Source organism: Chenopodium quinoa, unplaced genomic scaffold, assembly GCF_001683475.1.
Source record: "Chenopodium quinoa cultivar QQ74 unplaced genomic scaffold, ASM168347v1, whole genome shotgun sequence".
Taxonomy (NCBI): Eukaryota; Viridiplantae; Streptophyta; class Magnoliopsida; order Caryophyllales; family Amaranthaceae; genus Chenopodium; species Chenopodium quinoa.
The window spans coordinates 3339601-3361053 of NW_018743858.1; the positions used below are offsets into that span (position 1 = coordinate 3339601).

At 40.4% G+C, this 21453-nt stretch overlaps 2 protein-coding genes across 2 annotated transcripts; both read right to left on the minus strand.

Annotated features, from left to right (window-relative positions):
• Positions 1-1318: 1318 nt before the first annotated feature.
• Positions 1319-2989, minus strand: LOC110686420 (dof zinc finger protein DOF3.4-like). The gene has a single exon (XM_021863033.1). The coding sequence runs from the start codon at positions 2686-2688 to the stop codon at positions 2029-2031; it is 660 nt and encodes a 219-aa protein (XP_021718725.1). The 5' UTR covers positions 2689-2989; the 3' UTR covers positions 1319-2028.
• A 4643-nt stretch (positions 2990-7632) lies between these two features.
• LOC110686421 (lysine histidine transporter-like 8) lies at positions 7633-12663 on the minus strand. The gene is made up of 5 exons (XM_021863035.1): positions 11963-12663; positions 10112-10245; positions 9527-9954; positions 9115-9246; positions 7633-8270 (listed from the first exon to the last, which is right to left on the minus strand). Exons 1-5 carry the CDS (start codon positions 12361-12363, stop codon positions 7785-7787), a joined length of 1581 nt encoding a protein of 526 aa, XP_021718727.1. The 5' UTR covers positions 12364-12663; the 3' UTR covers positions 7633-7784.
• Positions 12664-21453: the final 8790 nt, after the last annotated feature.

Genomic DNA, 21453 nt, shown 5'->3' on the forward strand with positions numbered 1-21453 from the left:
CAGGGCTCCCCTTCCTAACTATATACATCAACCATCAAAATTAAAAAAAAAAATAAAAAAAAATAAAAAAAATGGAAATTTTCTAACATCGAAACACAATGAAACACCCAATTGAAGTAAAAAAAGTGAAATTAAAGAGAATGGAAATGAATGACATTGAGCAGGAAAAGAAAAAACCTAATTTGTAAAAATTGAATGAAAGTGGGTTAGAACGTGAGAGATTTTTAATTTTTTCAGATTAGTCAATAAAAATGAACGATTGTGATTTGATCTAATACAATGATCACAATTTTATTATGTCCACTTAAAAGTCATTTCTTACATATTTGTATATTATTACTCCAATTCTTATAAACCACCGTCGTAGCATTAACAAGAGGTAATAAAAACTAGGAAATTAAACATCAGTTTTCCCACCTAAGCCTAACTCTGGTGACAGAAACCGCCAGTGGGGCCCGCCATAACAGCTAGTTTTTGAAATTATCCCCAAATTCTCTCGATTTTCCTCCTATTTAAACAACCTTCTTCATTTCCACATCAAATTGTTGAAGATTGAAGTTTTTTTTTTTGCGATTTTCTTCACAAATCCTTAATTTGGGTAGTAAATGAGCCAAAGTTCATCTTATAATTTGCTTAAAGCTTGGTTTTTGGTCTAATTTGTATCCTTAATGGCTTAAGGATTGAAAAAAAAACGTGTTTGATCTTATAAATACGGAATCCGTGGATGAGCAACAACAATTACTCATACCTGAGCTGCTTCAAATTCTGTTTCTTGAACCTGATTGTTATATGACAGAGGTTTCAGAAAACAAACGGCGACGAAGAATAGATTCGACTTCAGGAAAAAAAATTGTTCTCGTAATTCGGAGTTAGTGTGACCATTTCTACTGCCAAATTTTCATTGAAGTTAATTGTATTTGAACACAATTACCATAATCTAACCCTAATTTTACTGCCCAATTGAAATATCAAAAACCCCCAAATTAATTTACACTTACATGAACCCTAATTATTTACAATATGAAATTGGGGTTGAATTAATAACATAAAACATGCAATTTCAATTATACTTAGCAATTGTAACATAATCACGCAAACAATTGCAAAAAATTACAACAGAATTCATGAAAATTGCTTACCTTTTCGCTGTTTGTCGTCGAACAGTTCAATTGATTCAGGGCCGAGTACAATCTTCAATAATTTGATAATTTGAGGATGTGGGATTGTTAAGGATCACCCAAAATCAGAATTTGTGAAGAAAATGGCAAAAAAAAACTTCAATCTTCACAAAATAGATGTAGAAATGAAGAAGTTAGGTTTAAATCAAAGGAAAATCGGGAGAATTTGGGAATAATTTCAAAAACTAGCTGTTATGGTGGGCCCCACTGGCGGTTTCCGTCACCGGAGTTAGGCTTAGGTGGGAAAACTGATGTTTAATTTTTTTATGAGGCGGTAAAGTAAATCTTTTTTTTTTGGAGGTGGTAAATTCAATAAAGTCGTTATTTGAAGGTGGTAAAAATCAAAATTTCCTAAAAACTATTGTAGTAAAAAGACGTTTTTCTCTATTGTGATTACTAAAATTCATTTCAACAATCAAAATTTTCTCGTCATTATAAACCCATTACTCAACATCTTGTATACGTTATAGTGATTTAGAGCGTCACGATCATAAAAGATTTCGAGAACCATGACAATCTTATCTAATCTACGCTTTGATATATAAGTGATTGTTTGATTCTATCATATCATTCACGTAAATACCACTACATTTTAAATTGTAGTTAACTAATAACAAAGATTAAGTAATATTTAGGATACTATTATCCACAAAAACAAGCATTATCCATTCTCTACACACTAAACCATAAACACATTGACCCAAGTTTAGGGAACATCCTCTACAAAGATATCTTATGCTCATCACACCCCAATAAAACTACCAATTGGAAACCGAAATAACACATTTCGAGGGTAAAAAAAGCTTGTCATCATCATCCTAAGGAAAGTAAAAGACACAGTAAAAAACTTTCACTCTAAGCCTTTACCAGACGTTGATATTGCCAAGTCAGACCAACCAAAGTAATCAGAACCGTCCATGCCATCTCCATTACCAAACTGCCACGTGTTACTTCCGTCATTCTGACCCATACTCTGAGTCTCATTATTCATACTCATGGATGCTCCAAACCCGAACCCGATATCAGCAAATCCAGCTGACCCGATATCAAGCCCGAGCCCGTACCCGGGCAATCCCATAAACATTCCACCATCTCCATTACTAGCATTATTATTAGTAGTGGTGGTAGTGAGTAAAGAAGTGAAACTCCCTTCATCATTCAAGTCCAATTCCAAGTCATCACTGTTCCGTAACTGCGAAATCATTTCCGCCGTTTTGACACCCGCGGGTGCAGAAGAGAGTGGAAACGAGGTTGCGGAGGTAGCGGAGGAGGAAGACGAGGAGGAGCGAGAACGCTTGGACTTCTTACGAGTGCCGCCGCCAACAGGGACATTGCGGAGAGTACCTCCGCGAGTCCAAAAGCGGCGGCAAGACTTACAAAAGTAGCGAGGTTGAGATAAGTTGTAGTTATTGTAATAACAGAATTTTGTGTTGGTTGAGTCGCAACGTGGGCATGGTAGATTTTCTGGCTCGTGGCGCGGTTCGGCACAGCCTTCCACCTCCGCGTTCATTGTTTGTAGATGTGATTTTGGGGTAAGAGAGGGTGAGAGAGAGGGGAGGGGGGGGGGGGGGTGTGAGGGAATGAGTGAGTTGCTTAGGGAGGAGGGTTTTGTTATGGGGTTTGGGGGACAAAGTGTGGAGAAGGGAATGATACGGTTTTTGGAATGTGAGTGTGAATGGGAGTGGATGTTTTTGTTTATTATTGTACTCTATTGGATTAACAGCATCCAATCAAAATTGCACTTTTTAAATAATGCTGGTTTGTTAGTGTGTTCGATTGGTAGTGTTGCGGTTAAATATCATCATGATTCATGCATCCTAGATTCCTATCTCCTAGTATGGTTTTATTATAACCATGTAATAATCTTGTTTTAGGTGATGGAAATTTAAACATTAGCATTTGTTGCTTTCTCTAAAATTAATTAATCAATAACATAATACTAAAACATATATCAGGAATTACACGTATCACTTTCTTGTGTTGTTTTTTCCCTCCAAAACCCCTCTCTCCCCTTTTTAGTAAAAATCTTTTATTTTTGGAATATTTGGATAATACAACTATAATAATATATTATTCCTATTCTATCTTTATAATAATTGTATTCCTTTTTATTTTGTATTCTATTTACTTAAAATAGTTACACAAGATTTTAAGACCTTTTAATTAAAGGAGAATAGGCTATAATTTAGAAGGTTGAAATATGGAGAGTATAAAATAACGGGGCCAAAAATACAATATTAACATTTAAATTACCATTATATATTTGTACAATAGTGGGGCTCAATGAAAAAAAAAAAATAAAACATTTCTATTCATGGTCTTAATTTGAAATCTTATAAAATAATTATAATTGAGTGAGTATTCGTTAAATATTTCTGTACTAATTTTACCAGCTTATAACATTAGTTTCCCTTAAATAAATCTATTAACTATTATTAAAACAGGTCATGCTTACATCGATCATTTTGGACATATGTTAAGATATTAGTAAAAAATTTCCTGCCAATAAAATATATTATTTCAGCCTTAAGTTTTCTTTTTTTTTGTAAAAAAAATTTTATTTTACTTAGCTTATTTTTTGGAAGTACATTGTATAGTTTTTTTTTTTTGACTAAATTAATTCATTTATAAAAAGCCATACAACTTTTACATAGTATAGTTTTATTGGGAACAACATGCATCATTAATATAATATAAAGTACACTATTTAAAAATATTTTCAACACAACTAATCAAAAATATATATATATATATATATATATATATATATATATATATATTTTTTTTCTCAATTGTAGTTTTAAAATTTTTGCCCTATTATTTCATCTTTCTTATATTCATTGCATTTATTTATTCCACATAAATTGCCTTATTTTTATATTATATCACAAATTAATTATGGGAAAAAAGATTATTACTACCGTACATCGCACGGACACTAATCTAGTTATAAATAAAAAGATTATTGATAACTTGAATATTGTAATTTCGTAAATAAAATAATGCACTTGCAATCCTAGATTTAAATTGCTCATTGTGTATTTATAAGAACTTAAATTACGATGTACTAGATGAAAATATCACGAAGTAATTTATTAATAAAAAAAAATCATATATATTGGCATAATATTTTGTGTACTTGATTAGCTTGGTGATAATGTTCCACAATCTAAAATATATATAAATAAAGTAGGCATTTTTGGAGAACATTCAGAGTGTCACGTAAGAAATATACTTATTTGGACCAATAAGAAGAAAGATTTGTATTTTATTTTTGAAATAAAAAACTATGTTGCCACATGGATAAAAGTAACGAATTAGATTTGATATATCTAAAATTTTAATTGAAAGGAATGGTGTCCTTCCAACAAGTGTATTCTTCCGATAGAGGGTTCAGAATTATTACAGAGCTAATTCTTCAGTAAGGTTAAGTGATTGAAATGCCCAGGTGGAGGCCGCTTCCGATCAGTAATATCGAGGTACAATTGATATTACAGCTTAATCTTAACTGAACCCTTCGGGTCGAACCCAATCGAATCACCGATCCGAGACGACGAATTAATTCGAAAGGATTTAATGAGTCAACAGAGTTTTACGAATACAAACGTCGGAAATCGAGCCTAGGGCGTCGAGACCGAGCGTCGCAAAATCACAAGCAACAAGTATGAGCGTAGTCGTAGCTAGGCTAGGCTAGCTCATCGCATGCATAGGCGCACCATGTGTGTGCTAGGCGCACCATGGTATGCTAGGAACTATCGCACCCTAGGCGTGCCATGGCAGCCCATCGCAAGCTAGCAGCATGCTAGCATGGGTGCTTGGGTGCGCATGGCAGCTATCGCAAGCTCCACAAGCACCAGGCAACCCATCGCAGCTAGCAGCGTGCTAGCTTGGGTGCCCTGGGTGCATGTGGCAGGCCATCGTAGCACGCAAGATCAAGGCCAGGCACCATCGCAATGCCAAGGGCTTGCGTGTGTGCCTCGCAGCCTAGCCTCGCATCCTCGCACAGTAGCCTCGCACAGCAACAGCAATGATGCGTGTGGGCTGGTGCGTGTGTGCGTGCCTCGCACCAAGCATAGCAGTGCTAGGCACTGGCTGATGCGTGTGCGAGAGGGATGCATGGTGCGCAGCGTGGATGGTGCGAAGGAAGGGGCCAGCATGCGTGGCTCGCTAGCAGCACGCATGCTGGCTGTGCTAGCAATGGGATGCGAGGGAGATGCTGCGAGAGAGATGCATGTGTGTGCGATAGGCAGTGCTAGGCAGCCAGCAGCGCCTAGCATAGCCTAGCACCAGGCATGCGAGGCTGCTGGGCAGGCACATGCTAGCTGGCTGGGCTGGCCAGCACCATGCTAGCTGGCGTGCTAGCTGGAAGCAGCCCAACACCCCTCTTAGGTGAGGCGGTTTTGTGAGGGTGGGGACCAAGGCTTTGGGAAAGCCTTGGGGAGCAAGGCAATGGCCCCCCACCCCTCCATGGTCCTCACCTAACCTTCTCTCTCCCTTTGACACTTGTTGCATTGTGATTAGATTTATTTATTAATTTATTTTAGAAATAAATTAATTAGCAAATTATACATTCTCCCACATTGGTTGGGAAATGAAATGAAAGGGTTCATTTCCCTATAAATACCAAGCTTGGGTATTGGGAAATGAACAACCTTGAGTGGAATTAAAAAGGCAACTCTAAGAAAGAGTAAACCTTTGATTCGTAAAACTCATAGTTATTTTGTCCGGGTCTTGACTAACCTTCAAGACTTAGGACGCTCGGGTTAGGTCGAGGGTACGATCCGTCGGAGATCTCGTCTTTTCGGGATTTTGAAGTAAGAGCTCTTTAGGAGCGAAGCACGCGTCAAAGGTATAATTCTTGTTCTTAATCTTGTTTGATTAAGTTTATTATGCTTGTTAATTGCTTTAATTAAGGGGCAGGTCTTGGTGGGTTTCCTTCCGCGTAGTGTCGGGTCACTACGAAACCCTACATTAATGCCATGTAGATTATAATCCATGAATTATATTATTTTAATGAAAAAAAAAGTAAAAATATAGGAAAAGATAAATTTATTAATTCAATACTACGAGTATAAGAAATCCAAAAAAAAAAAAATACTAAAAAATATTTAAATGATAAGCGCTTATAATAAAGTTTGATACTATTATTATAAGATAAATTTTAATAGTATTTATGATAAGAAATACAAATTGTTCGTTAATTATAATTAAATTAAAATTTGTGATACCTACCATTATAAATTGACACATCATACGACACAAACAAAATTTCGTATCAATAAAAAACACCATCAAGCGAATTTTGTGTTAATTTTTGGTCAACAATGGCCGGGTAATTTTTAGCTTAATTTTTAAAATCCTATGTTTAAATTAGTATTTCTAATTATTACTTACATTGTATTAATTTGGGATACTCAACGATTATATGTTTATGTTTTATTTACTAAATGTTTTTTTACATGCAGATCTAACACATCATACGACACAAATGAAATTTCATATCAATACAAACCCCATCAAATTTTGTGTTAGTAATTTTGTGTTAGTTTTAGGTCATCAATGTTCGGGTAATTTTTAGAATCTTATATTTAAATTTATATTTGTAATTATTAATTACATTGTATTTATTTAGGATACTTAACGATTATTTGTTTATGTAATGGCATACGATTAGATGTTGTATACTTAATATATGGATGACTTTGGTTATTTTTGGAGATGACGAAAAAATTCCAATGCATAAATTTGATTTTATATCGCGACAATTTTTCATTTATTGGTAAATATATTGATTTATTTTATATAAATTAAGGATTTAATTAATATCAATTTCAGTTTGGCTAACATTTCACGGTTCAATTTATCCATTGATGTAGTAGGTTGGTGGTGGACGAGGTTGGTGATCCTATCGAAATAAAAGATATGGTAATAATGATTTAGGATTTAAATAATTAAAATTTTATCATTTCACATTAAAGATTTTATATAACGAAAAAAATATTATATTTACAATTTATTTATATTTAATAAATTCATTATAAATTATAGTAAAAAAATAAATATTAAACTTTTGTAATTTTGTCTGAAATTTAATTACAATAAATCAAATAATTATTTTAGATGAAAAAATCGTGAATCACACGAACTTCTATCTAGTATCTTTAATTTTAGACATTTTCAATTGTACTACATTCGTCTCGAATTAACCATGATAAGCTCCACCACTCACTGAGCCACTATATACAAGTTTTTTTTTTCCTCATTTTTTTTTTTCAGTATAACTCACTTCACAAAAAGTCAACAAATACTATAAAAAAACACCCTAAAGTTTATGTTGAGGTTAATATTGCTCTCCACCTTATATCCTTGTGGTTTAAGGATCAAATCCCACGAATCCATTTGAGGGATTAATTGGATTAATAACTGGAATACTAGAGAGTAAAAAACAATCATGTAGACATAATGTGAAAAAACCTTAATTATATAAAAGCAAAAATAAATCAAAAGCATCCTCAAAATTTACATATTACACAAGTTATCAAGAAACAAAACAGCGTTGTCTGCCTCCTTGTGGCGTACAAATATAGCAGTTGGTAAGTCCTACTATTAGTTTGGCTTAAAGAACTTCAACTTGAGTCCACTAGTAACAATGCTCCAAATTCCTCCAATCGAAAACGCGAGGCTGAAAGCAATTCCAATCCATCCTAGGATCCAGTTCAAATACCAACTGCAACTGTGTTTCGGGGGCTGCTTAAGGAGCACCCACATGAAGCAAGGATAAGCAAATGTGACAGGGAGAGTGAGCCCTCCCAACAAGCCAGCAAGGCTTGATAGGAAGGGGAATGCCACACCTATAAGGAGATTGACAAATCCGTAGAAAACTCTGAAACTGGACCTAACCCATACTGAGCATGGGCGATTAGTCCTGCTTGTATAGCTGGCTTCGAAGCTGTCAAAAACAGGCATGGAGTATATCTGGAAGCTGCTCAAGCAACTGAATACGACCAAAAGGAAAGTCATTGCTAGTAGTCCTCGAGCAATGTCATGACTATGGAATGCATATATAGCAGTGAGCATCCCCCCTGAAGGCATCTGTTAGAGGGAAATGCACTTAGTTCATATCTTTGACAGAAAATCATGAATGAAAGCAATAAGATCATATAATCAGTAGATCATCAGGATAAATTTTCAATCATAATATTATGTGAATCTGTCTAGATCTGACATAATTCTCAACTCCAGCTTTTGTTATTAAGTGGTCAAAAGACATGATATAATATATGAATATCAGAAGATCTATGAGAAAGTAAGTAGGTATTCTCATGAGATGAAGTATTCACATGAATATCAAATAGAAACAGGAAGCATAATTTTACCAAATAGCAGGGAAGGTCATGCATTATGGGTATAATCATGTAAGTGCCTTAAATTTATATCCTTAATCAGAAAAGCAGTGATGCCTTTCGATGCCGACTTAATTTCTCTGCAGCAAAGTGCAGGCTATAGCATGCTGACATGCTGACCCAGATTGTGGAAGATGAATTTCAAAACATTTGAGCAGCTAGTTCTAATCTAGAGTCCAGTTAATGCAAATTCAAAACTTCCAACATTCTAATTCTGCTTGAAAGACAATCTAGTTTATAGGTAAATTATGGTAGTGTTCAAGAATTTCCACAGATTATCTTAACCAAATTCACCCTATAAATTGATATTGAGCATTGACTCTCTTAAGTCTTGTATAACAAAGATGAAAAGTGCAACTTCTAATATTAAGATTCAATTTGTCGCGTGATCATATTCAAATTATCAAAGTCGGTATGAATTTTATTCACCATGAATCCCTGATCATAGTTAAAGTTTGCCTTCAGGTGATCTGAATAATATTTATGTACATATAGGTGCACCAAGTTATTAGATATGTAGAAACCAGACTTACAAGGTTCCCGTACGCCCAATATCCTCCAATTGCTATGGGAAAGAGGCACATGGCAATGAAAAAATACGCAACTTTAGCTCCCTTCCACATTGGTACATGAGCTGGATTCTTAAACGTTGATGGCATTGTAGCCTGAAACAGCCATGTCATGAGCTTAAATGTACAAAATCATCAAAATCAAGTTCACATGATAAGGGTCTTGAATTCATAGTATAAGGCAGTTATAGATTCTAACTACTGCACAAGATTTTCTTTGTTACTTTTGATTTCACATGCTTTATGTGATCATGCTATAGTCCGCTGCTGTCAATTTAGAAATCTTTTTTCCAAGTACAAGAGCTATGAAATTGGATACATTAGAGACAGAAAACAATTTATGACATCACTGATTTAAAGCTGAAGAATTTCATACCTGGATCTCCAAGACTAAATTGTGGCCCCTGAATGCAAAGGCTATTATTCCAAGAGCATTGAGAACTGAAAACAAGGAAGCTGTTGGAGATGGAAATGAGACTGGCTCATACGAGATTTGTGGTGGCCTACGTTGACTTACGGAAAGCACCCAAACCATGGTAGAATAGGTGATAGCAGTGACTGCCCCAACAAGCGAGAGTCCAGCTATTGAATTAAGATTTGGAAGCTGAGATAGAACGATGCACAATGAAGTGAAAACCAGGTACCATTCAACTGTAGTCAGAGGATTTGATGAGCAAAGTGGTCCACAAACTATTTCGAAAAAAAGTTTCATTGTCTCCCCTCCGACCAGTATCAGAGCAGTTGCAGTTCCAGCAGACAAATATACAGTTGGAAAGAGTGCAAGCCATACACCAAGCTTTTTCCCTACATTACAAAAAATGATTTGAGGTAATTAGCTGAGAAGCTATTGAAGTCTTACAGTCGTCAATGTGAAATGAAGAATGCTAGAAATTATATTGATTCCAGAATTCGTTTTCCATTTTCAATATGAGGTGACTGCACAAAACGTATGAAAACATACCAAATGCAGCTTCTGCCAGTTCAACGTATCTATTATATCTTTTCCCAGGCACGGCTTCATGTAGCTGAACTAGAATCCACAGCGTGTAGAGTTGCCAAAAGTAGGCTATGGTCAATGCAAATATACCCCAACCCCTGCAATACATTGAGATGAAGCATTGAGACAGATATCTTTCTTACTTTCAACTTTAAGAAACTACTTTAGTCACATCAAATTGTGAGGCAATGTAATACTTCTGTTACAATGTAATTAACTCAAAGGAAAAAAAGGTGCATGTAAGCAATAAAATTCAGAGGTCATTTTAGATAAAATTTATTTAAGTATGTTCATGTAATTGCAATAACATCAACCTTTTGGACTACAAGGTTTCTGCTGGCATTTACAAGTAGGCAACCAGATCATGCAAACCGGCTATTTCTGTGATAAATCCGAGTCCATGATTCGTAGGGTGTTATTGAGATACGGACAACATACTAATAATGTTACGTTTTCACTACCAATTTCAAATATAAACCTTCATTTGTAAAGTCAAGTCATAGAATAAGGTTATGTTTTCGGTTTTCACAGCTTACTTGTGTTATTTTAGCAAAAGAGAAGAGAGCCTAAATCATTATTCTATACAAATCATTGCATACAGCTTCAAATGAACTACGAGCTGAAATTCAACTCCTTGATAATTAACAGTCATTGCAACTGCACTATTCAAGGTGTACGAAGTTAATGATATCTTAAGAATCCATGCCAAATATGTAGTACTATTTTAAGGATTACTAAGGAAAAGTTAAAGTAAAAAGGTCTACAATTTGTACCAAAGTCAGACGAATTTGCAAAGGTGTTAAAAGCACATCATTGTTATCACTCAACAGAACAATATCATAATTTGGCATAAACAAAAACATAAACAGGGAAAAAAAAAAAAAAAAGAAAAAAAAAAGGGTATATATTTTGACCAGAAATTGAGAATGTGAACCTAAATGGTCCCCTCATTCAAATAACAATATTGGAACAAAATCATGACTGGTCCCGGTAATTGGCAACAGCAAGTCAAAAATCATGGGAGGTATGCAGAAAGCAAAAGATGGGTGTGATATAACTTAATCATTTTGTTAATCCAATGATCATCTTTTTTTTTTTTTTCCTACCATACAGAAAAATCTAAAGATTAATATCATCCAAAAAGCAAAAGGAACATCACCACTTCTCATTCACTTTAATTAGATTAAGCATGCTTAACTGCACTCCACGATTAGACCTTATTAGCAACAAAAACCGCTTTGCTTATGACTTGTAGACAAGATTAAATTCGATGAAAGAAATAATCACATGATAGTAATTTATATTTTAACTAAAGTGACAATTTTTTCGGAACATCTTAACATATTATATGGGAGTAACGGGACTAAGTCCAAAGGAAGAGAGTACATGTTTGTACAACCAAATAATCACATGATAGAAATTTGACCAACAAATAGTTAGACTCTTACTTTGTTAGAGAGGTAAGAATCAATACATGTGGTCCTTCAGAGTCTCAGACATACAAGTAACTTTTATGTTACCATTTGTACAAGTGTGCCTCTGTAAAAATTCTTGAAATAAATTGGAATCTACAATTATTTCAGGAAAATTAACTTTAAAATATCAGACATTACCAGTAATTTATTTCATGCACCAAATTTGGATTTATTAATACTCTATGTTACTAGTTCAAATTACACTATTTCGTCCACTATAATTGTCTAATTGAGGGAGTAAATGACAAAAAATGGAGCACCCAAAATAATAATCAAACACCCACAAAACTCCAAACTAAAAAAATAAAAAAATAAAAATAAAAAGAGGAGAAGAAATTACCATCCAAGAAAAGAGAAGGCAACAGGAAGAACAAGAGCTTGAAACCCAACACCAGCATTAAGGTTATGAAACGCAGCGTAATGAGCATTACCATTTCTGGACTCAGTAATAGGAAGCCAAGCATCTTGTGGGTTAAGCTTAGTTAAATGACCAACTTCTTCTAAATAACCTTTCATATTAACTAACACCCTTTTCATGGGTGTTCCAATAGGACTTAAAAACCTTGGTGAAATAAATGAAGTTGGTGTCCATGCTGCAGACTTTGACTCTTTCGCCGCCGCACCACCCGCAGTTGGTGGCCTCGGAGAGCGTTGTCCGGTGGGTGTTAGTATCTCTGGTGTTGATGTTGCCCGCGGTGTTGCCGGGATTGAAATAAGTTCAGTTTCTAGCCTTTCATCCATTAGTTTGGAGGTTTTGGTATGTTGGTATAGTATTTTGAAGTAGCAGAGTTTGAGCTTGGTTTTCTTTAAAGAGGGGGAGTGGTATAGTATAGGGGAGTGTGGGAGTGGAGAGAGAGTGTAGTGGGAAACAATGAAAAAGTGTGGTGTACGAGATAAAATTAAAGGGATTCGATGCAAGTGTAGGAGGAGCTGTGACTGAACAGCAGATACTTTGTTCGTTTTCTTTTTACTAGTATCTATTTTAATGTTGAATATTTCACGCTTACATGCATCACTATTTTTTTTTTGTTGAAATGTATTGTGTTTGGGTTTAATTTATTCTAATTGGGTCAATCTATAAATGATTCAATTACAAAGCCCATAAAAGGTTCAACTCTCCTAAAAGCATGCCAAGTCAGTTAAAGGCTCGATCAACATGATAAGCCTATTTGACTTCAAGGCCCAAGTTATCTATTTGAGCAGGGTATAAAGCCTTGACTTCCCTATCTTTATATTCATTCACTCAAAGCCTCAAACAATTAATTCTCTTGCATAGTTTTCCCTCTCTAGAAACACTGTATTGCCTTCGCCATCGGAGGGGCCTTCCTCGGCACAACCCCTGAGGCCAGTTTACGTGTGTTTGCTGTGCAGGAAACCCTCGTCCCAGTCATCACTTGGGCCGAGTGCAGTCTTCAGCCCACAAGAAAGGTCCAGACGAAGGACCCATTGTTTTCACCCAAAATAATTTGATGCCGTATGTGGGGAAGACATTAAAAAAACAAGCCAAAATTCCATCATCTTAGCAACATGACTAACAGTGGAAAAAGTGCTAAGAGCGCCAAAAAGAATGGCCCTTCTTCCTCGAAGAAAGGCCCAATTCCATCTTCACCCTCGAAGAAGGGTCCACCTTCTTCATCATCTTCCGTAGCTACCTCGTCAGGGAATGCTGCCTCGGACAGATTACCTCACAACACGGGTCAGTCGTCCAACCCTTGGCGGTCGAGCCGATCAAATGCTAGGAGTCCAACTCCTAGCCGCCATTCCCAATCTCGTCCAATGGGGACGCCCCAAAAGTGTCCCACTACGGAGGATATGGCGCCCTCATTACCTTCATGGACTTCATGAAGGCTGAAGCGAATCAACATCTCCCATCTCTTGCTCTCTCGGTGCGTGCTGACACCATAGAGCAGCCGAGGCACCTGAGAAGGAGAAAAGGGCAAGAGGAGGGAGAACGAGTTCCATCTTTTAAGGAGCTCGAATATTGGGACGAGGATACTTGGAGAACTTAACGGGAAAGAAAAAGAAACCCACTAGTCTTCGGTGATTCTGAGCCCCGAAGTATCAAAAGCAGTAACATTGTATCCACGCGGCAAGAGTCTGCCTGCTTAAAATTTCACAAACGTATTGGCCCGAGGGAGGGGAGCGTGCACAGTCACCTCACCTACGCAGAAGGGACTGCACCTTACCCTGCACCGTCCCAGCCGAGGACGAAAACCACTTCTACCTCTCATAGAGGGGGGAGCGAGGTCCCAACGGCTGGGAACAAGGAGAAAGTAGTAATGGTCCCCTCCAGTTCCCCATTCTAGAGCTCGATTCTAAAAGAGCATGTGCCGACGGTGAAAATCCTGACACATATCACATATGACGGTACTTCGGATCCGAAAGACCATATTGCCTCCTATGAGGGTCACATGTACCTGAACCCCGGGTCCGAACCGACTTGGTGAAAATACTTTCCAACCGCTTTGAAGGGGTGTTGCACAAGCGTGGATCACCAAAGGAGTGAAGGAGGGCTCGATAACCAGTTGGAAAGACCTCTCCAACAAGTTCAAGAGTAAGTTTTCTACGGCAAACCACCGAGAGAAAACAACTGCAGAGCTCATGAGCCTGCAGCAAGGGGAGGACGAAAGCCTCTGAGACTATTTGACACGCTTCAGCAACGAGTCGTCCAAAATTACAAGTTTGGACCAAGGGCTAGCCGTTTTCGTGTTGCGGAACAAGCTATAAGATGGAAAGTTCCTTGACTTCATGGTCATGCACACCCCGCAGACCTTAGAGGAAGCCCTCAACGCTTCGGATAAGTACATCCGAGCCGAGGAATGGAACAAAACCAAGTCCCAATCTGAAACTGGGACTGGAAAGGCAAAAGGACAGCAGTCCGAAGGCACGGGCCAGAGGAAAGGGAAGGCGAAAGCCTCAGAATCTTCCTTGGCAGCTGAGCCGAAGAAAGAAAAAACCCCATTCGTAGGGAAATACGAATCTTACACTCCTCTCGCTCTTCCGCGTGCTAAAATTTACAATATAACAAAGAACGAAGAGAAGTGGAAGAAACCGAGGCCACTTCCATCGTGGCATCAAAACAAAAATAAAGACTGATGGTGTGAGTTCTGATTAGGGGATTTTGCTCCCACCAATCGGAATGCGCCACGTGGGCCAATCAGGTCCTGCCAAGTGTCCCCCAGTTGGGATTGTTAGGGCTTGCCACGTGGCACACGCTTATTCGTCCACCTTGGACCTATTATGTCATGACACGTGGCATACTCCATGCCTAATGGAGAAACCGGCCACCCAGGCCCAACTTCCGAGGGAAGCCCAATCAGCCCTAGGTTAACCTAAACCTAGGATTGGCACGTTTCCCAAGGTTATAAATACCTCCCTTAATCCTCATTAAGAGAGAACATGCTAAAAACGCAGATTACACCCATTAAACACTCTCACCTAGAGAGACCCAATCACTTTAATTTCCGCATTAATTACTCCTTAATCAAGTACTAACTTGACCGTCGGAGGCGGAGCTCCCACCACAAGGAGTCTCCGTTGTTTTGCAGGTACAGGCGTCCGGTTCCAGTCTCGGAATTGTAACTCTCCCGCAGGACATCAGAAAACCCCGAAACATTTGGCGCCGTCTGTGGGGAGAGTACTTCTGAGATGGCATCCACGTTTGTACCGACTCCTGAAGAGAGACGTCCCCTGGACGACCCTCTAGTTCAGTCGGACCACAATACTGAGAATGAATTTGAAGTTGAAGCTCACACAGCTTCAGACGGGACCCTAAGGGCCCGACGTACCCGTCATACCGAAAGGAGGGAACGGGAACATCTTCATACAGGAAGCGAGCCAGCAGGCGCACCGCCTGTTCGGCAACAGCCGACTGATGGGTCTGCTCCCATCACAAGGAGTGAACTCATGACCTTCATGAGGGACTTCAAGGAAGAAATTCAAGAGTTGATCAACAAGAAGCCGCCTGCTCTGGACAAGGAGCAGTCGGCTAAGAAACCCTCCACTTCACAGAAGAGGAAGCCAGTTCAAGGGCAAGAGGCGACTCCTCATCCTAAATCTAAGAAGCGGGAGCCATCTGCCCTTGATTTCACAAAATACCGTTTTCCTACTCCAGGAAATAGGAAACCTGTTCGTCATATTCAGGCGGACGGGTCGAGGAAATCATACACAGACGCTCGGCTACTGCTAGAGCAGAAGAAGAGTGACCGATTGTCAGAGTCGGCCTCTACTTCAAACTTCCAAGACAGTCTTCGAAATACCTCGATGAGGCATACTCAGTCGTATCATGAGAGTCAGTCAGGCGGCACCTCCCGTCAGTCCGACTTTCATAGCGACCAGGCGGTACCAAACTTACCGTTTGTACCGCAACAATAGTATTTTTTACAGCCACCTCCGTTTGGTGGACATGCAGCAAAAAATGTCCAACCTATGGACTGGCAGCTACGGTTGCTTAGACTTGGTGAACAGCCGTCGGCCTTCTCCAAGGAAATTACTGAAGCCGCTCAGCCGGCCAAAGTGAAAAATGTATTAGTAGGCGCCTATGACGGCACTACTAACCCAGAAGACCATCTGATGGCATTCACCAACCTGATGTACCTTCAAGGGTTGGATGATCCCACTTGGTGCAAGTGTTTCCCAGCGACTCTCAAAGGAATCGCACAACAATGGTTCGGCAACCTGCCGACTGGTTGTGTAAATAACTTCAAGACGCTTTCTTACTTATTCACCTCCAACTTCGCCATGAACATCCCTGCGAAGAAGACGACCCTTGATTTAGGAACAATTTAGCAGGGCGAGAAGGAGGGGCTTCGTTCTTACATCGGGCGGTTTAACCTGATGAAAATACAGATTCAAGGGTTACCGGATGAAGTAGCCTATACTGACTTTTTCAGAGGTCTCAAAGACGGGTCGACCTTCAAATTTGATTTGGTCCGAAAGAGGGTGGCGACTCTTCAAGAGGCCTTGATTGAAGCGGAAGCCTATATACAGGCGACTGATCTTTGTAGTACGGTAAAACAGTCAGACGGGAGAAGGTCCGACAAAAGAGAAGGACGACAGAAACAGTCGTCAAACAAAGATGAGAAGAGAAAAGAGGTCTGGGCGGCTGATTCCTCTAAACAGCCGTCCTAGAAGAAGAAAAAAGAATTCAAACCATACTCCCCAAAGTATGTGTTTAACAAGGATAGCCAATTTATCCTAAAGGAAATCAAGGGACGGATCTCAATTGAGAAGCCGGTCCCCATGAAGGGTTCTGCAAACTATCGGAACCAAGAAAAATTCTGTGATTATCATGAAGATGTTGGTCATCACACCAATGACTGCATCAGTCTCATGCGGTATCTGGACCGCCTGGCTGAGCAAGGTGATCTTGACACTTATGTCAAGAAATCTACGGGGAACACTTCCTCAAAAAAGCAGTCGACCAAAAAGAATCAACAGGCCGACAGCTCCGATACAGATGATGCAGTCGTCTACACCATTGCAGGCGGCTTCTCAGGAGGCGGCCCCACTATTAGGGGCAATAAAGACAATATCAGACGGTTAGATGTAAATTCCGTTCACCAAGAACGACCCTCCAAATATTCATTTCCTGAGATTGTCATCACTGAAGAAGATCTAGGAGGGGTAAGAGGGCCGCATGACGACCCTATCGTTATTGAATGTAAAGTGGCCAACCAGAGAGTTGGCCGAATCCTCATAGATACCGGAAGCTCCTCAGATCTCATTAGTAGCAAATGTCTGTCGAAACTAAAATATCAGACTGATTGCATACATCCGGCATCCCACCCTTTAGTAGGGTTTGGAGGAGGAGTCGTCCACCCAGTGGGACGAGTGGATTTACCCATCCGCCTGGGCGAAAAAGGGGAAGGACGACACATGGTAGTCCGGTTCCTGGTAGTAGAAGAACTCTCGGCCTACAACATGATCCTGGGACGACCAACCCTGAATAATTCCAAGGCTGTTATAATCCCATCTCTTATGTTGCTCAAGTTTGAGAGGGATAATGGAACAGTCGGGTCCCTAAGGGGAGATTAGAGGATGGCCCGAGAGTGCTATCTCTCGGATGTCAAGCCCACTGTTATGGCCACTGGGTCAAGTGGTGGAAAAACAGACCTTGACAATGTCAAGGAGAGTGCGCCTGTTCAAGAAGCAGGCGGCAAGAAGAGAGAGGCATCCCAGACAGGGGCCGCAAGAAAAGACAGAAAATAGCAATCATTGGCAGAGGAGTTGATTAAGGGATTTTGCTCCCACCAATCGGAATGCGCCACGTGGGCCAATCAGGTCCTGCCAAGTGTCCCCCAGTTGGAACTGTCAGGGCTTGCCACGTGGCACGCGCTTATTCGTCCACCTTGGACCTATTATGTCATGACATGTGGCATACTCCATGCCTAATGGGGAAACCGGCCACCCAGGCCCAACTTCCGAGGGAAGCCCAATCGGCCCTAGGTTAACCTAAACCTAGGATGGGCACGTTTTCCAAGGTTATAAATACCTCCCTTAATCCTCATTAAGGGGGATTACGAAAAACATTACGGAAAAAACACATTAATTACACACAGTAATAACCGGCTGATCTCGCTAACAAAGCAGATTACCTACATTAAACACTCTCACCTAGAGAGACCCAATCACTTTAATTTCCGCATTAATTACTCCTTAATCAAGTACTAACTTGACCGTTGGAGGCGGAGCTCCCAGGAGTCTCCGTTATTTTGCAGGTACAGGCGTCCGGTTCCAGTCTCGGAATTGTAACTCTCCCGCAGGACATCAGAAGACCCCGAAACAGGAGCGGTCGGATGAATTCCGCCCTCAGCCGGCTGGTGAGCATATGGACCTGATCTTAGACGACTCGCGTCCTGACCGACTAGTCAAAGTTGGGACGGCTGCTCTGAGGGACCTAGGTGACGACTTTCACAAACTATTGAAAGAATACAAGGACATCTTTGCATTCGAAGTCCATGAAATGCCAGACATTAGTCCTGATCTGGCGGTACATAAACTGGCCGTGGATCCGAAAAAGAAGCCGGTACGGCAGAAGAAGCGGAACCATGGCGAAGAAAGAAGTTAGGCGGCAGCCGCCGAAGTTAAAAAATTACTTGATGCAGGGTTCATTCGGCAATGTTACTTCCCAGATTGGGTTGCAAATGTGGTGCTTGTTAAAAAGCCGAACGGCACCTGGCGAATGTGTGTAGACTACACAGACTTAAACAAGGCGTGCCCCAAAGACAGTTACCCTCTGCCTAAAATTGATAACCTGGTCAACTCGACAGCCGGCCATGCTTTGATGAGCTTTATGGACGCCTACTCTGGTTTCCATCAAATTCCTTTATGGAAGAAAGATCAGGAGAAGACGGCCTTCGTCACTGATCAGGGGTTATACTGTTACACGGTCATGCCGTTTGGTCTTAAGAATGCCCCGGCCACTTTCCAGCGAATGATAAACACTGTGTTCTTTGATCATATTGGGAGAAATGTCGAGGCATATATTGATGATATGATTGTCAAGTCTAAACTTTAGAAAGATCATCTGTCGGACCTCCGAGAAACTTTCGCCACACTCAGGCGGCACCATGTCATGCTCAATCCCAAGAAATGTGTCTTTGGAGTTGAGTCTGGGAAATTTCTCGGATTCCTAATCAATCAGAGAGGAATAGAGGCGAACCCTGAGAAGGTGCAGGCGGTCATTGACATGCAGTCGCCTCGTACCGTCCGAGAGGTTCAGAAGTTAACAGGTTGTCTGGCGGCCTTGGGAAGATTTCTGAGCCGATCAGGCGACAAATGCCTATACTTTTTCCAGGCAATTAAGAAAAAGGCAAGGTTTGAATGGGGGCTGGATGCTGAGGCGGCCTTCCAGAAATTGAAAGTTCACTTGCATTCCTTGTCGAGGCTGGTCAGCCCTTTGCCCAAAGAAGTACTCTACATGTACCTGGCCGTCTCTGATCATGCGTTAAGCGCTGTTCTCCTTGCTGAAAGAGACGGCTGTCAGCTCCCGGTCTACTTTGTCAGTCATGTACTGAAAAATGCCGAGTTGAGGTATCCCTTAGTGGAGAAATTTGGTCTTGCACTCTTCATGGCTGTTAAAAAATTGAAGCCCTACTTTTTGGCACATGCAGTCGTCGTGTATACAGACCAACCTATCAAGCGGCCACTGACCATCATGGAGTCGTCAGGCCGAATGATCAAATGGGCCATAGAAATACAGAGCCTCGAAGTTACTTTCGAGCCTAGAAAAGCAGTGAAGGGGCAAGCCTTTGCTGACTTTATTGTTGAGATGACTCGTCCTCCTGACTCTCAAGTTCCAGACCAAGTCTGGAAGGTATATGTGGACGGAAGCTCTACTTCAAATGGTTGTGGAGCAGGCGTCATATGTCAGTCGCCAGAGGGCGACAGGTACGAGTATGCTCTACGCTTTAGTTTTCAGGCCTCAAACAATGAGGCAGAATATGAAGCTTTACTAGCCGGGATCCGCATGTGCAAGGCGGCAGGGGCAAGAAAAATAGACGCCTGTTCCGATTCACAATTGATAGTGAGTCAGTACAATGGCGAATACGAAGCAACCCATCCGGCCATGATCAAGTATGATCAAGCAGTCGGCTCCCTTGAGAATTTCCATCTAATCCAAGTGCCGAGATCAGAAAACAACCAGGCGGATGCACTGTCAAAATTAGCATCATCCGCCTCCTCTGATACTCCTCGAACTGTTTTTTGGGAAGTAATGGAGAAGAGAAGCATCGAGGAAGACCCTATTGGAATCCTAAACAGAAGCTCAACCTGGATGGATTCAATCAGGGCATATCTGACAAACGGTACACTGCCGGATGATCCTCAACAGGCGGCAGCACTGAAAAAACGAGCCACCTGTTTTGAAATGATAAAGGGAGAACTTCACAAAAGGGGGTACCTTCAACCCTTCTTAAAGTGTGTTACTCCAGAAAAGGGACGAGAGATACTAGACGATCTTCACTCTAGTTACTGTGCTTCTCATATAGGCGGTAGGACGCTTGCTCAAAGGGCAAGGCGGCAAGGCTACTTTTGGCCTACTTTGGAAGCAGATGCAATGGAGATGGTGAAAAAATGTGACAAGTGCCAAAGGTTTGGCAAACTAATTCACCGTCCGGCTACTGATCTCACTACCATTCACAGCCCACTACTGTTTGCTAAGTGGGGCATGGACATTCTGGGTCCATATACGCCTGCTACAGGCGGAAGGAGGTACATACTTGTTGCCGTCGACTACTTCACTAAATGGGTAGAGGCGGAGGCTGTAAAGGGAATCAAGACGAAGGATGTAATTTCATTCATTTGGAAAAATGTCATCACTCGGTTCGGGGTTCCCATGTCTATGGTTTTTGATAATGGTCCCCAATTTGAGACGCCTGTTCTCAAAAGCTGGTTGGGTGACCAAGGAATTGCAAACTACTTTGCATCTGTCGGCCGTCCACAAGCAAACGGCCAGGTAGAAGCCTTTAATAAAATCATCTCGGACGGTCTCAAGAAAAAAATTAAACGAGCAGGCGGCCTATGGGCGGATGAACTACCACATGTTCTCTGGGCCATTAGGACGACTGAAAAAGGGGCGACTGGAGAAACTCCATTCCTCCTAACTTACGGTGCGGAAGCTGTTCTTCCAATAGAACACTACGAGCCGACTCTTCGAGTAATGCTATATGATGAAGAGGCAAACTAGGAAGCCATGCGCCTGGCATTAGACTCACTTCCTGAAAAAAGGGGCAATGATGTATTGCGCCATGAAATCTATCGCCTGAGAATGACTAGATCATACAACAAAAAAGTACACAGGCGTCCACTCAAATTAGGGGACTTTGTACT